Source organism: Anomaloglossus baeobatrachus, chromosome 3 (genome assembly GCF_048569485.1).
Source record: "Anomaloglossus baeobatrachus isolate aAnoBae1 chromosome 3, aAnoBae1.hap1, whole genome shotgun sequence".
NCBI lineage: Eukaryota > Metazoa > Chordata > Amphibia > Anura > Aromobatidae > Anomaloglossus > Anomaloglossus baeobatrachus.
The window spans coordinates 272515684-272532259 of NC_134355.1; the positions used below are offsets into that span (position 1 = coordinate 272515684).

At 42.5% G+C, this 16576-nt stretch overlaps 1 protein-coding gene across 6 annotated transcripts in view; it reads left to right on the plus strand.

Moving 5' to 3' along the window:
• Nucleotides 1-16576, plus strand: part of MAP7 (microtubule associated protein 7) — a 218158-nt gene that overhangs the window by 28235 nt on the left and 173347 nt on the right. For 5 of the 6 annotated variants that reach the window (XM_075339840.1, XM_075339841.1, XM_075339842.1 and 2 more), the window contains exon 1: nucleotides 13476-14066. The exons of the other annotated variant lie outside the window; for it this stretch is intronic. In XM_075339840.1, the coding sequence (XP_075195955.1) occupies nucleotides 13886-14066 (181 nt within the window). In that variant the 5' untranslated portion in view covers nucleotides 13476-13885. Of the gene's footprint in view, nucleotides 1-13475; nucleotides 14067-16576 lie in introns of those variants that run through there. 6 annotated transcript variants of the gene reach the window in all.

Here is a 16576-nt window from a genome sequence, read left to right on the forward strand (position 1 = left end):
CTGTATCCAGTGACTGATGGGAGCCGGCACTCCAGTAAGAGCCACTTGCAGTCTCTAGCTCTCATTAGGGGTAAAAACTAAATTTTCTGATGTATTGTGTCCAAAGGAAAAAAACCCAAATCCCTCCCACAGAAATGCTCTGTTTATGGCTGGCTGTATGTGGGCAGAGAGTCCGACTGCCCAGTCCCTGACTTCCATTATACTTGTTACTTGAGTTGAGCCCGTCCGGGCATCTGACCTGCTTCACTTGAATACCGAGCACACAAGCTTGATAGTTACGTAGGTTGAAAAAAGACCTAGGTCCATCTGGTTTAACCTTCCTCCACCAATTATATTTTTTCTCATTTATAACCAACAATGTTGTGTGTACTGAGGAAATCATCCAGCCCTTTTTCAGAAGCTGTTATAGTATCTGTCATCACTACCTCTTGTGGTAGGGCATTCCACAGTCTGACTGCTCTAACTGTAAAGAACCCTGTAGTTAGTGATCACTCATCATTACAAGCATTGCACTGCTCACTCATCACTAATAGGCTGTTCAGATGTTTTCTCCTAACTTTTGTTGACTGTGAGCACAAAAGACTGCACATAGACACAACTCACAAATGATATTCAGTGTGATTCAAGCAATTTTCTTCATGCAGCAACAATCCTCGTAGAATCAAATCACAGTGTGCACTAATTTCCTATTATATTTTTGGATAAGGCTGGACTATTGAATTCAATAGGTTCATTCATTTTTAGGGATATTCACTGTGCATTTACGGAAGATGCATGCGCTTAGTGTATGGAGCAGATTCAGCATCATACAGAGTGGGTGCCAGCTCTGATTGCAATGGTTTAGTTTTTGCAGATACAGAGAGAAGGTGGTTTCTAATGTAGTGATGGGCGAGCGTTACAATGTTCGGGTGCTCAGTACTCGTTAAGAGCTGTTAGATGTTCGGGTGGGTGTGACTCGAGCACCCAAGTATAATGGAAGTCAATGGGGGATTTGAGCATTTTTATGTAAGATTTCTTGGAAAAATGCTCATGTCCCCCATTGACTTCCACTATACTCAGGTGCTGGAGTCGCGCCCATCCGAGCACCAATTGCTCTTAATGAGTACCAAGCATTGTAGTATTCGCTCATCACTATTCTATTGCAGTGAGGTGTCTGTAGATTGTCATGGCAGCCGATGTTCTATTGAAGGCCCCAGTATCTGCCATATTATACATCTAGATGGGTAAATATTAGTAATGAGCTTGCAGTACAATGGTCGGTGCTTTGTACTCGTAATGATGAGCAGACACTACGATGCTTGATTGCTCTTTACTCAAGCCAAACAGCTCACAAGCTTGAACGGGCTAGACTCGAGTAATGAGTATAATGGAAGTCAATGATTGGCCAGTTTTTGGGGGCACGCTACATCCAAAAAACATTGTTTTAACCCCCAGTGAGAGTGATTCAGAGAATACAAGTGACTCTCGCACTGACGTATCTGCTCGCATTAGTCAGAGCCTGTGCTTTGTGTTCAATTTTTCATGATTAATGCACCCGTGATACTCGGCCGAGCACCGAGTGTACCCAAGCACCCCAGTGCTCAATTGAGTATTGAGCAGTGGCGAGCACTTTCACCTATCATTAATAAATATTCAATAGTCTGCAATGCTATAGAATTGCAGTGTATTGTGTAAGCAATCAAGTGGTCACCTTTTTTAAAAAAAAAAAAAAAATTCTTAATTATAAAACCTCCTATAATAAAAAAAAAAACAAACCAACAAACCTGAGTGGTAAAATTTGTTAAAAAATATATAAATAAATCTATAATAAAATATATATCACCTTTTGGTATTGCCCCTTGAGTCAAAGTCCATACTATTAAAATCTAAAAATATTTCTCTCCTAAGGTGACTGATAAAAGGGTGAGAGAACAAAAAAATAGAAACTGTAAAATTGCTGGAGAGTTTTGTCATGTCACCAAAAAATGAAATAAAAAAATGATCCGTATGGAATTAAATGATGAACAACCAAAAAAACATTCAAAACAAAAAAAAAAATCACATACAGATGACACATGTATATGGAAAACTTTTGTGACCATCCGAATGAAAAACCTCTGGATCTATTCGTAGGGCCATGGTCTAGCAGTCACATCAGTATTCTGTGGCCATCTGATAGGAGCCCTATGAATTGTCTCCTAATCTGCCGGCATCCTGGGTGTCTGTTCAGATTTGTAGGCATGCTGCAATGTCATGTGTGGGTATCCCCACAACAATGACATTCATTAAAAAGGGGTTGATGATGCCCGAAGAAAGGAGGCAGTTCACAGGGTTCCTGTCTGATGGCCACAGAATATTATCGTGCCTGCTTGACCAGGGTCTTGTCGGTCGATCCACTCCTCTCTACCATAACCATATGTGTGGGAAAAACTAATTTGTGAGACATGTTACAGGCTTCTTCTGATCCGTGTTTGCAGTTTAAAATAGGTCGTTAACATATACGGGGATCTGTGAAACAAGGCCCAAAACAGATGACACATGAACAGAAAACGAGTGTATGAATGTAGCCTAATCCTGCAACAAATGTGAGCAATAACCAAGAAGGCCCAGTATAAGGTGATGAGCTAACAGTCCTATGAATAAATTGATTACACCAATTTATAGTATTGAAATACAAACTTTAACATAATATACCAGTTTGCAATCTCGCTGTTGACTGGAATGAATGTAGTGAGGAATTATTACATTTATAGATTCCAAAAATGTATTAACCCCCTAGATGTAATCTGTTATTAATGTTTGATTTGATTTTGTGGATTTCAATAAGTCACTCTTTTTTTTTTTTTTTTTTTTTTTTTTTTTTTAGTTTCTTCCCTTTAAAGCACCCCTTCATCATGTTTGCAATTTATTTAGTGGAGCTTTAAATGTAAGCCTACCCATTGTCTTATACCTTCTCTCCGGCCTATTCATTCTTTTCCGGCACCACTCCAGTTTTGCAGTGCCACTCCAGTTTTGTAACTGTAATGTCAGACTGGTCAGAAGTCACAAGCTCTCAATCCAACTCTATGAGAACCAGAACAAGACTCTCATAGACTTCTATTTTTGTTCACCTCCGGCTCACACTATGAAGCACTGGAGCTGCTGGCAGGTCACAAATCGCCAGAGACCAACTGGAGCAACGCTGATAGAAGATGAAGCCACAAAAGGGTGAGTATAAGACAGGGGTCAGGAGATTTAAAGTACCACTCCTGTCAGTCATGCCATTAAAAAACTCTGGAGTGGTGCTTTAAGTGCTGCAAATTAAGTTTTATGCTAATAACCAGTAAGAGTGAAGGTGCAGAGAAAGTTGGTTGTTTGCGCCTGCTAGCTCATGGCATCTCATGGCAACAACGGCCTGTGTACCCTGAATACATATTTGCTGTATACAGTGTAAGCTGTGAACATGGAATACGTCAACAGAAGGAAGGGAGTGTGGTGAGACTATGGCTTCAGTCCTTATCGGTCTAGTTTGTCATGCACCAGTTCATGATACACCGCATATTTGTTGTGTTGTACATTAGAGCTGAGCGGTTCATTCACAGAGGATTGAGTTTGAGTTGAATATTCTGAAATATGTGGTCTCGCGCAAATTCAAACATTTTGAGATTTGATTCACGGTTTAGACAAAAATAAAAAGAAAACTTGCCTGGCTCCATTTGTCACACTTATGAAGCGTCAGAGAAAAGGCAAATATCATGTTGCCAAACCATGTGTTCTTCCCCATAGTGCCCTGCCGCTATATCATCTACGTAGAATCATATCTTGTGCGGTGGTGGTCAGGACCTGGGCCATTACAGATCAGACGTTCTCAGTGTAGCACAGTTTGTACAGATGAGATGGTTTCCACCTCCAAAGTCTTCTGTAGAATGCAAGCTTTTATGGTCAGCAAGGTCCACTGTCTCACCTGTAAATTGTAAGCTTTAATGGTGGGATTGGTCTATCGTTTTTCACGGCTGATATTACGCCAACAACTACCAATAAACAGGTCAGACGGATATGTCTAATAATATTGCTGCTATTGTAAGCTGCTTGAGTACTGGAAAAAAGAAGCAGGACACAAATATTTGGTAAGATTTACTATCGATTGAGTAGATATGACATTACTCCCAAAATATGAGATCCTGGAGATAGTGCGCCAATTAGACATTCTTAGATATTGATCCTGGGAATTCTGCTTGAAAACTGAAGTGCCGTCATTCCAGCACTGAAATCCTGTTGGATAAAATTAAGTATTCACACACACCACAAAAGAAAAAAAAAAAAACAAAAAAAAACAAACCAAAAAACACTGGTGCATTTCGGATAAGAAGCCTTAGCTGTCTTTTGTGGTGTTTCTATGATTTTAAGATGATAGAAGAAGGACTTACATTCCAAAATCAAGTTCCTCTTGGATAGAAAAAAGTCCCGGTATTTCTTTTTTACAACATCAAAAAATGACAGAAACACTCCCACAAGATAAAAACCGCCGACGCGTTTCAGACAAGATCCTTATGTCTTGTGTGGTGTATGTTGTTTTTTTTTACGATTTTATGATGTTGGAATAAAATATTTTTATCTAAGAGGATTTAGGTGGTGGAATATATCTTATTCTATTTGACAGTATTGATGATCAGGCAATACATACAGTATCTAGCAGAACTGTGATAATGCAGCTCTTTGAGTACCCGAGCAGCGCACTTGTTCATGCAGCTGTACCTCAGAGGTAGAGAAATAAATAGCATCATTACGTGTCTAGCAGTGCAGTCCCTGAGCTATTAGCATCCCTGAGGAGACGGCACCACACAATCTCCAGAGTGTACGTTACCTTTGGTCCTTGTAATCAAAGGAAAAAAGCTAGAACAAGGCTCTCATAGACTTGTATTGCTTTGTCAGTACTGTTGTCTCATGTGTAGGCTTGAAGATGGCAAGCAATAATGTACATAATGTATTCCGATATCGGAGGTAATGATACACAGGCAAAAAATGTTCCTAAACCCATCAGATATTTACTCCCATAATTGTCACACATAAGTGGAGTGCGCCATGGACTTTTTCTTCCACTACATGAAACTGCTGACGGTTTCTTTTGTGTTTCTATCTCTAGTACCATACACCAAAGCAAAACCGATGTATTGCTATATCTCTATTTCTCCGCACAGTGACAGCTTGAAGCCACAAACTGAGCTCCACCTTGTGTAAATGCAGATTTTCCTGGGAACAAGGATGTCTGTTGTATATTTTCTGTAAACTTTGTTTGAAGAAGTTGAACTAATGATTGTTATTGAAATGTGCTACGGTGTTATTGTGTCTTCATAGTGTTATATTCACCATAGCACTATAAGGTTACTGTGTGTGGATCTATATGCTACCAAAAACCCTTTAAAGTCTAGACTAGAAAATGGACTTTTCTTAAGAAAACCCGCACCCTCTGGCAGAATACCGCTGCAAATCGGAGATAAAATCAGCGATATATCTGCAGTGTGCGCACATAGCCTTAAAACGCTCCCTATTGTTAACACTTCGTATAGATAATCCTCAGTACCAGGGGCGTACTTCAATATCATGGGGCCTCATAGCAGAAGTTCTAATCGGCCCCTGCACTGCCCCCCCCAACTCCCTCCCCAAAAAAATGTGGGTGGGTTACGTAAGAGCATATTCCACAACGTTTCAGCCCTTTCAAAGTAATTTTCCTCCTATTCAAGCCCCTAGGTGACCTATTCATTACACCCATAAAGTGTGATGCTAACAAAATTGCCCAACAAACAGTCTGATACCTGCACAGTGAATTCCTCCACAGTACCCTCCACACACGCAGTATGATATTGCTACTGTATCCTCCTTCAACTTCTCCAGCAATGGTGACCCCAACACAGTATAATCCCCAACTGTGATCTCATCAAAGCCCTACATACAGTATAAAGGCCCACATACCTTTCCACACTACTTAAAGGCCCCCACTAACCCTTCAAACAGTACAATACCCCCACAAACTCCTCTGCAGAGTCTGATAGACTCCATACAAACCTTTCACTCCGTAGAATAACTTGCATACAGTATAATGGCCCTTAAATAGCCCTCCATAAGGTATAAAGGCCTCCCATAGTCCTCAAAATATTATAATGGCCCCAACATAGCCCTCCAAATATTATAATTCCCCCACATAGCTTTCCCTATAGTATAATGGGCTGATGCAGTAGTGACATCAAGCCCCTCAACGCACGAGTCCCATTGCGGTGGCATGATCTGCCGCCACTGCTCAGTACAGTCAGAGCATTCATAAAAAATATGTAGCAAAAACTCATTAGGAGTCATTGTTCACAGTAACCAATTAGGTTTCATCTTCCTTTTGTCATATGCGTTGAGAGCTGGAAGATGATTCATTGCTAAGGTGAGAATTGTATCTTTTGGGAACTTTGTTATACTCTATGCATTGGAGTGACTACCGGTAATTACTTGGTTGGTCTTGTGTATATACATACTATGTTATGCGAGCAAACCCTCCAAGTTTTTCTAACAAATACACTTAAGGAATTGCTAATTTGTGTTTTTTAACCTAAAGTCCTGAAGTGTCTTAATTAATGTTTTGTTTTTTTTTCTTTTTTATGTTTGTCTTTTCTTGAGTACTTTTTTCAAGCTTAATTGAGTCTTATTTTCTACAGCTGATTTCCAGACTCTTTTTTTTTTTTTTTTTTTACTTAATTCAACAATGAAGAAACAGCATTTTATCAATAAAAAATGTCAAAATGCTGAAAAAGGTGCCAGGCATCTTTTGAGACATCATATTGACTTATAATGTAAATTATAGAGCGTCTTCTGATCAGAAAAAAAAGCTGAGAAACTGTTGGATCACTACTTTAAACTACTTGGTAGCTTTTTAACAAAAACAAACTAAAACTCTAAAGGCGCCGTTACACGCAACGACATTGCTAACGATATGTCATTGGGGGTCACGGAATTCGTGATGCACACTCAGCCTCGTTTGCGACGTCGTTGTGTGTGACACATACGAGCGACCGCTAACGATGCAAAATACTCACCAAATCGTTGATTGTTGACACGTCGTCCATTTCCCAAATATCATTGCTCGTTTAGGATGCCGGTTGTTCGTCGTTCCTGAGGCAGCACACATCGCTACGTGTGACACCCCAGGAACGACGAACAACAGCGTACCTGTGTCCTCTGGCAACGAGGTGGGCGTGACTTTCATGCGGCTGCTCTCCGCCCCTCCGCTTTTATTGGACGCCTGCCGTGTGATGTCGCTGTGACGCCGCACGAACTGCCCCCTTAGAAAAGAGGCAGTTCGACGGCCACACCGACGTCGCTAGGAAGGTAAGTATGTGTGACGGGTCCTAGCGATTTTGTCCGCCACAGGCAGCGATTTACCCGTGACGCACAAACGACGGGGGCGGGTTCTTTCACGAGCGACATCGCTAGCAATGTCTCTGCGTGTGAAGCGCCCTTCAGACTGAATGTATGAACGGCAAGTAGATTTTGCATACAAATGTTTATGTTCAATTTTTTAAGTGTTTAGTTAATGCTTTTTCGGGTGGGTTTTGGAGCAGGAAAATAAATCATGTCGCAAACGTTGCAGAAAAAGTGCCCTAAAAATGCTCAAAAGGTGGAACATATCCTTTTTTTTATATCAAAATGGCTTGCTGCTCATATCTTCAGACTTCTAATAGTCTTTTAACGTCAGATTTTAAAAGAATCAAAGCTATTAAAAGAAGTGAACTGACCATTTTACTGGCATCTGTCACTTGGAAGATGCCACAGACTAAGTAAAGACGTTTATGGGGAGCCCCAAAAAGTCAGACGGCAGTTGTCACTGTCAGGCATCTTTTTTAGCATTTTAAAAACGTCACAACAAACACCATCGTTTCTCAAAGCAGTTTCCACTTTTAAAAATTTGGTGGGTGAGCCTAAAAATAGAAAAAAAGAATAATTTTGCATGTAAGGCAGGTTTGGGCAAACTGCGGCCTGTGGGCCACATCTGTGATGCCCTGGACTAGTCAGGTCGTCCCAGGTAGTCACACACCACACCACACCCCCCTCCCGATTAGGTGACATCAGTCAAACTAAAAACCTTGTCACCACCCTCCAGGTTTGATGTCCACACCAGGGGGTGGAGCCAGGTGGTTGGCTCCGCCCACCGAGGAGTTCACATGCCTGGAGGCGGGAAAACAGACACTCAAGTTAAGGTCTAGAGGAGCAGAGTAGTCTGGAGGAGGTATAGAGCAGTCAGGTTCACGGGCAGTCCTGTGTCCAGGCCTGCCAAGAGACTACCAGGTGGCTGGGTCGGAGCCCAGTCACCATTGGCAAGGAGGCAGACGGTGGTGGCCGCCTGCAGGAGCTGGGATTACAGCCGGTGGAACCGTAGGGACTGGGGTCGGGCGGTGGCCCGTCGGTACCAAACCGGGGAACCGATTGGAAACCGGAGCACCAGGAGGGGTACTCAGACCCATTACAAAGCCCTGAACTGACAGGGCCGAGTCAAATCAACTGATTGCGGACTGGACTTAAGGACCTATCCCACACAAGCTCCGTTACAAGACAACAGCCCAACCATACAGGGTAAAGCCACCGCCAAGGCATAGAGACCCAAAGGGCCAGCGTCTGCAGGCAAACGGGCTCCTATGGCATATACAAGTCGGGGAGCGGACTACCAGTGTCTAGGCATAGGAGTTGAACATTTACACACAGAGGTGCAGGAGAAAGGCGGAAACCACCAACCTATTCTGGGAGAAGCTGCAGCCGGCTGCGGGCCCCGTTCATCACTCCGTTTGGTTTACCAGAGATTCCGGTGTCTTGTGTCATAGTGAGTACACAAGTGCCTTCGGGCCGCGCACCGCAACACTTCACCCTGCACCCCGGCCCTCGCCAACTGGGCCCCGGGGCCAACACCCCCTACCCACGGAGGGGTCAACACCTAGCTGCGCCATTACATCGCTCCTGGGAGCCCCCATACCGTCACCGCAGCGGTGGTGTCTACAATCACCACAACCCTCACCCAAGCCCCGCGTGTAGCGCCAACTCCCTTACAGAGCGACGTGAGAGGCTCGAGCCACCACCCACAGTATGAACACGGATCCGAGTGGCTCACCGGTCGCAGCCGAGCCCGCGGGACGGTACACATCCAGCAGGGCAGATCATAGTGTGCTTGCGCAGGAGCACAATGGAGGCCTTTGTGTGGATGTGTCATCCACATTAGGCTGGGAAGGAGGACGGCGACTGCACAGAATAGGGGAGGACAAAGACCAGTGACATCCATCTGACCCCACCCGCAACCCAGGTCAGTATAATAAAAGCTATTTTTTTTTAGTTATACATAGCGGCCTGGGCTCTTATATGCAGTATTCTAGAATACTGTATATAAGAGATTACTCCTGGTGGTCGCAGCTTATAAGGGAAAATCCAGGTTACAGGTTCCCTTTAACTATTCACAATAACAGTAATTTTGACCAGGGGTGCCCAAACTTTTGCATGCTACTGTAATATATAAAGGGAGGCTATGTGGAAGCTCATAATGTGTAAATAGGTGGATATGTGGGAGCTCATAAAGTCTACAAGGTGCTATGTGGGGCTCATGATGTATTTAGGAAGCTGTGTTGAGCTTATGCTGTGTTTAGGAGGCTGTGTGGTGCTCATAGTATATATAAGAGGCTATGTAGGGGCTATGTGTGCTTTTATATTAGGGGCTATGTGAGAGCTCATACTGTTTATAGAGAGGCTATATGGGGGTTATACTGTTTATAAGGGCTATGTGGAGGCTCATACTGTATTTAGGGAGGCTGTGTGTGCGCTCATGCTGTATATAGGAGGCTATGTTGGGGCTCATGCTGTGTATATGGGGCCTGGGACTGCATGTGAGCTCACACTGTATATATGGGGATGTCAGCAATCACCAATCTAAGCGGTAATATTGTCGTAGATGTTGCAAGAGCGGTGAGTGTGTTGATTGGCTGCAGCAGTCATATATTGTAGATGGTATGTCACATTGAGTAGCTTGTGTGCTAACTGGTCATTTTGTTTGTGTTCAATGAAACATTTTGTTGCATCTTTTATTATTTTCAAGTCGTTGGCCTATTGGCTTCTGGTTGACTTTATGCTGACTATAGTCCTGTTGAAAGTGGTTTGACTTCCAAAGATCTCCAGCTGGCAATATATAGATTTGCTGCCATGTTGTCTACATGTGGAGAATTGAGGAGAATCCCAGTTTATGGGCCCCTTTTTGCAGAAGATCCTGTAATATTGTTACTTCTTAGATCTCTTCATTGTAATTCTATAGCATGTAACAAGTGTCACAGTATTACAGTATTTATTCGCATTTAGAAAGTAATTATTTTGTGCAAGTCAGCTAAGGTGTTTCCAACATAGTCCTGTGACGTACATGTCTGATTAGTCAGACTGGGAGGACAATGTCATGAAATGATAACTGTTGCTTCTCCTTCACTTGAGGTTGCTCAATAAATTATATAAAAAACACGGGTGGAAATATTATTACATTGGGTGGAACCCAACAAAACCAATTTCATTGGGACAAAGACTAACTTTAAAATTGTGATAAAAATTGTCATGGTCAGAGTATAAAATAAAAAACCTCTAGGCAGTCCGGAAACGCATTAAATGGGGTCTAGAGAAGCATAAATGCACATAACCAGCATGTGCCTTGGAGATTCCTGGAACAGATATATCCTGACATAGGTGTCTTTTGATGGCATCATTATGGTTCTGCTGACAGAACTGATTTTAATGAAAGGTATAAGAATTTATCCTTGTATGATGTATGGAGATGTTTTGTTACTTAAAGGGCACCAATCACCAGGATTTTCGTATATAAGTTAAAGCCAGTGCTGTACTGGCACTATCAGGCTGATTCTCTACATACCATTAGTGGTCAGCTCAGATGTTTTAGGTTTTGAAATCCAAAAAAGTAAAGTTTATATAATTAGCTGCTTGTTGAGTGGCAGTTGCAATGGAGCAGATAATATATTCATAGTTATCCCCTCCCCCTTTTAGAATTAGCATAAGTATTATACAAATGATTCACTTTGTCTGTTGCAGGACCTGTGGTGAGGTCATACCCATGTGACCATAACGGGCGGTGCCTCAGCCAACAAAGCTGGATACCAGGTCACATGGGTATGACCTCAGACAGGTTCTGCAACAAAGTGAATCGTTTGTATAATATTTATGCTAATTCTAATGGAGGGGATAACTCTCAATATATGATCTGCTCCATTACAACTGCCACTCAACAAGCAGCGAATTTTATAAACTTTATTTTTTTGGATTTCAAAACCTAAACATGAGTTAAAAACTACAGCTATGTATAGAATCAGCCTGATAGTGCCAGTATAGCCCTGGCTTTAACTTATGTATGAAAATCCTGGTGATTGGTTCCCTTTAAATGCATGTATTTAGGGCTAAAAGTCATTTTTGCAATTGGGTTTCATTAAGAATTTTGCACCATTTGCCCCCTATAATCTCTGGGTTGCACAGTTATGGCCACGATGACGGCCTAACAACAAGTTTGAAATTATGTTAACGGTCTATTCAATGCCCCTCTGATTTCTGACCACAGACCATATTAAGGTTGTAACAACGGCGTTCCTGTGCTGTCCTCCTTCCTCCACCCAGCAGGGATGTTGACGCACTCTCCTCTGTTGAGCATGGAACTCCCCACTGTCCTCCGCCATGGCTTCTGACTCCTAGGTGCTGGTCATGCCATACAGGTCTCTTGGGAGCGCGCTTAGTGCGCGCTCGCTTCACATCTCTTAAGTGGGCAGCTTGCTCAATCTGGAATTGCGTGCAGCCTATGGAGCAGAGACACTAGGTACTTAAGGCATCCTCCCCCTTTGGGAGGTGCCTAAGCAGCATTGTTTCTAGTCAGTCGTATGCCTGCTAGTTAGTTATCAGGTCCCTGAACTTATATCCTGCCATCCCGAACCTGTATCTGTCCTTTCAGCCTGAACCCGTACCTAACCCACCAGCCAGCATCCCATTCCGACTATCCTTTGAGAACCAGCCGTCCAGTCGGTAGCGACATCTATATTCACTCTGCCTGTGATCCTGATCCAGTCCTGCTTGTTACTCTGAGCACTATACCTGCACCCCTGACCCCTGGGGTCCGTTGCTGCAGTCCGGGAACTCCCTGTAGTGGTACCTGGTGTCTACTGGCATCCAAGTCCAACTTCCGCATTAGAGGCTCTGGTGAACACCTGGCAGGCACTTAGTCTTGCCCCTCCAAAGTAAGCTTGGTCCATGGTGAAGTGACATGCCTGAGAAAAGTTGAATGTCTAAGTACAAACATTTTAATGAAACCCAAGTAATGAAAGAATTTCTAACAAAAAATAAATATATTTTAATAGAAAAAAGTCCTCAAAGGTGAAGTTGTCCACCTTTCTGGACATTTTTTGAATCTTAATTTTTAGACCAAAATACGTGAATTTATTTTTGCTATTGGGTTTCATTTGTTTTTTTATTTTTTCATTGGGTTTAATTTATTTTTACTATTGGGCTTCATTTGCCTTCTATAGCTGCTGAATTGCACTGTCTATTGCTGACTACAGAATACCATACTTCAATGAGCCCCTTGGAGAATTTGTAATTATGTTTTTTTCTGAGCTCCTCTCGGTTGATTTCTGACCACAGACCACATCAAAGTTGAAAGTGCAGGGAAATCAAGCCTGTAAAGACCAAACAATGAACACTTTTAATGAAACCCAATTGCAAAAATATTTTTTGTTCCCAAATACCTTCATTTAAGTTAATACAAATTTGTCAGCAAAGGTGGCCATCCTCTTCATTTTTGGAATATATGTTTCCGTGTGTCCTTTGTCTTTTCTGTTATTCATGTCATAACAAATCAATTGTAAATTTACAAACATTTCAGAGCTGCACAAAATCCCACAATGATCTAACGGCAGTGCGGAACTCCCCTTTATGGATCCAGACTTCATTATTGATTCTGTTTATTACGCATTGTGTCTATAGGCAACTGATGTCGTACACCCGTCCCATAGATCATTTATTATTGTGAAATAACAAACCCCTCCAAAAAATAAATATTATGACAAGGAAAGGTCGTTCTTTGTGTATAGATATGTATATGTATAAGTATGATTATATATATATATATGTGTATATAAACATATACATATATACCCAAAATTGTAGTATATGTGTAATAAATATTTGTGGTGGTTTAATACACCATTATGTCTTCTGCTTGCGCTTCTATTTTGCCTATGGCGGTTTAGGACTAGCAGCTGCAGTATGCAGTGTAAGGTGTATATGTGTATCTTTCTGCATCTTCACAGAGCAGCTGTCTTGGTGCCAGCCCATATATCTCCTGCCAGTGGTATTCCTCTAGAACTTCAGGTTGCTGTATGTTTAACCCTATTATGCAAGCATCTCTACCGCCCCACATGGGATAGAAGGCACAGCCCAGTGACAGCTCAGTAATGTTAGTGGGAAGCTCGGGAAGCCATTCATTCCAGCAGGCTCCAGCTGAAGAGGCAGCATTACGCAGCTCTCCGTGATTAGGCGATGTCACTGTTGTCAGGGTAACTGGGAACAGCGGCGTATCATATTTTTTTCCTCCTGCGCTGTGTGCTGAATATTTTAGTGTGCTGAAGCCGGCAGAAGGCTTAGGGAAAAAGGTGCTTTTGCAGGAAGAAAATTGATGGGTTGCGTCTATCTGGATTGCAGGAAGAACAGGTTTGTGGAGCTACTCGGAAAGGACGTTTCCTGGGATATCTATGCAGGTGGATATTGACATTCTTCTTGCTCTCTCTTATGGCCCATGCTGGGGCCACTGACTAGCCTATAGAGGAGCCAGCTGCTCCATTTACTCTTCTAGGAAAACTGCAGCAGGACGAGGGGATACATGCTGATATTCCTAAAATCCAAGAAGAAAAAAACTGTGGCGGGCAATATGCCAGGATCTGCTACTGCCACCCGGCAGGATAGGGCGAAGAAAACTGGAACCAGGCCTACAGCTCCGGTACTATTCACTATAAATGAGGAAGACGAGCAGCAAAGGAATGGCAACAGCAAGAAGGAAAAGGGTAAGCATTATGATTAACTTTTTATTTTACAATGCAGAACATGCCTGTCTTTTATACAGATGTAGGCAGACACCAGGCTTACCTCCACTTCCATGTCTCCGACTGGTTGCCACAGCATGCCTTCCCTTTATAAAGATGTAGGCAGAACAGGCTTACCTCCACTTCCATATATTTGGCTGGTTATCAGACTGTGCCTGCCTTTTATACAGATATTGGCAGAACGGGCTTACCTCCACTTCCATGTCTTCGACTGGTTACTAGACCATGCCTGAACATTATACATATGTAGGCAGAACAGGCTTACCTCCACTTCCAGCTATCCGACTGGTTATCAGACCGTGCCTGCACATTATACTGATGTTGACAGAACAGGCTTACCTCCACTTCCATCTCTCCGACTGGTTACTAGACCATGCCTGCCCGTTGTATAGATGTTGGCTGAACTGTCTTACCTTCAATTCCATGCATCTGGCTGGTTGTCAGAACATGCCTGCCCTTTAATGGAGCTTTAGGCAGAAAAGGCGTACCACCACTTCCATTTATCTGGCTGGTTGGCAGAACATTCCTGCCCTTTATACAGATGTAGGAAGAACAGGCTTACCACCACTTACATGTACCGGCTGGATAATAAACCATGCCTACGGCCTGCCCTTCAATGCAGATTTAGATAAAGTAGTTGTACCACCACTGCCATATATCCGCCTGGTTACTAGACCATGCCTGCCCTTTAATGCAGATGTAGGCGGAACAGTCGTACCACAAACGCCATGTATCCAGCTGTAGTCTGGGCTTTGATTTGCATCTCTCTAGAAATGAATGGCAAGAATATGTTCCTGGGTCTGGTTGCATTACGTTTCTTGATGTACACATCCTTCCTTGGCTTTTATGTGGATATGAATGGTACTCAATGGTCCTTTTCTTACTAATAGTCTGCTTTGCATGTTTCTCTACGGTTCCTCTGTCTTGAAAGAGAACTACGCTGTATGATATGATAGAGAAGAATTGATGCCTCATCCTATAGTAAATCTGCACAGTGTTTATCGGATTTTCTTGTGTAATGCTGACATTTATGCGTGCATTTCATTCATCTGCGAGGCCTGTTCGGGACCCCAGTATGCAGACCATTGTAGGTCTTGTAGAAGGAACAGAGCCCTCCCTTATGCAGAGATCTGAGCTGGTACGCAGTGTGATAGGGTAGTGTGCCCTAGTGAACTGGCCTGGCAGTGCAATGCTTGCCAGATCGTAGCTGGATGGCAGGGGTGTGAAAGGTTGTGTGTCATGCAAGTCGAATGTTTCCATTTCACCTCCTCCACAACAGCTGAGGAGTGTCAAGGGTGTCACTGACATCTTTACATAAAGATAATCCATTATTAACCCATCCCATAGTCCTTAGTATTGCCAACTAGTATGCTGCACAGGGAGGACTCTATAAATAGATCTAGAATATACCTACGTCTGCCAGGGTGATCTGCTGTAGAGTTGTTAAAATGAATATCTGGCAAAATAGAAAATCCAAAATAAAATCATAAATGGTCATTATGGTGCTTACATATTAGTTATGTAAGAAAGAACATGAACCCTGCTATTATGGCACTCGCTGTTCTGTAATATTCTTTGACCTTGATATATTGTGTGTCTAAACCAGAATAATAGCAACACTATCCAGGTTGTATTCTGAAATTTTCAAAGCTTTATTTATTTATTGAAAAGAAAACATTGCATGTGGTGGAGGCTTGACTTTCATAGATGACTACTACCGGTAATTACTTTGGTGTAATATACATATTTCGGCAATATTGGTACACGACTGTAGCCTTTGCAGTTTAGTCTGTGTCAAATTCACCAGAAACCGAACTCTATGCCATGCCACTTAGCCTCAGTATCCTCACAGTCTACCTTTAGAAGGTCTCTGGTCCACCTTGTGATGCTTGCATGATTGATCTCTAAGCAAGACTGCTTTCCAAATAAATTTGTGGGGTCATGTGTCAAAGGTCAGTCCACATCTCCTAAATGAATGTATTAGTTTCTTACAGGCCCATATCATATCTTTGTATCTCTTAAGGATCGGATCATGAAGTGGTTCATCTTGTGATTTTGACACCAATTTTATTCATCAATTACATAGCTCTATCTGTTATATTTGCTGATTCAAGAAGGAAAATCATTCATTGTCTGTTGTACTTTGTCATATTTGTAAATGTAGCCACTTTCCAATATGTACCTATCATTTAACTCTGAAACTTGTTGATTTTGAACTCCTTTCTTCCTTTTCTTTTCTTCTTTTATCACTCCTTCCTTATAGTTCCTTCCTTATCACTCCTTCCTTTTTTTTCTCCTTCCTTCCTTCTTCCTTCCTTCTCCTTCCTTCTTTTTCTCCCCTTCCTTTTCCCCCTTCCTTCCCCCTTATTCTTCCCCCTTATTCTTCCCCTTATTCTTCCCCCCTTTCTCCCCCCCTTTCTCCCCCCCTTCCTTTTCTCCCCCCCTTCCTTTTCTCCCCCCTTCCTTTTCTC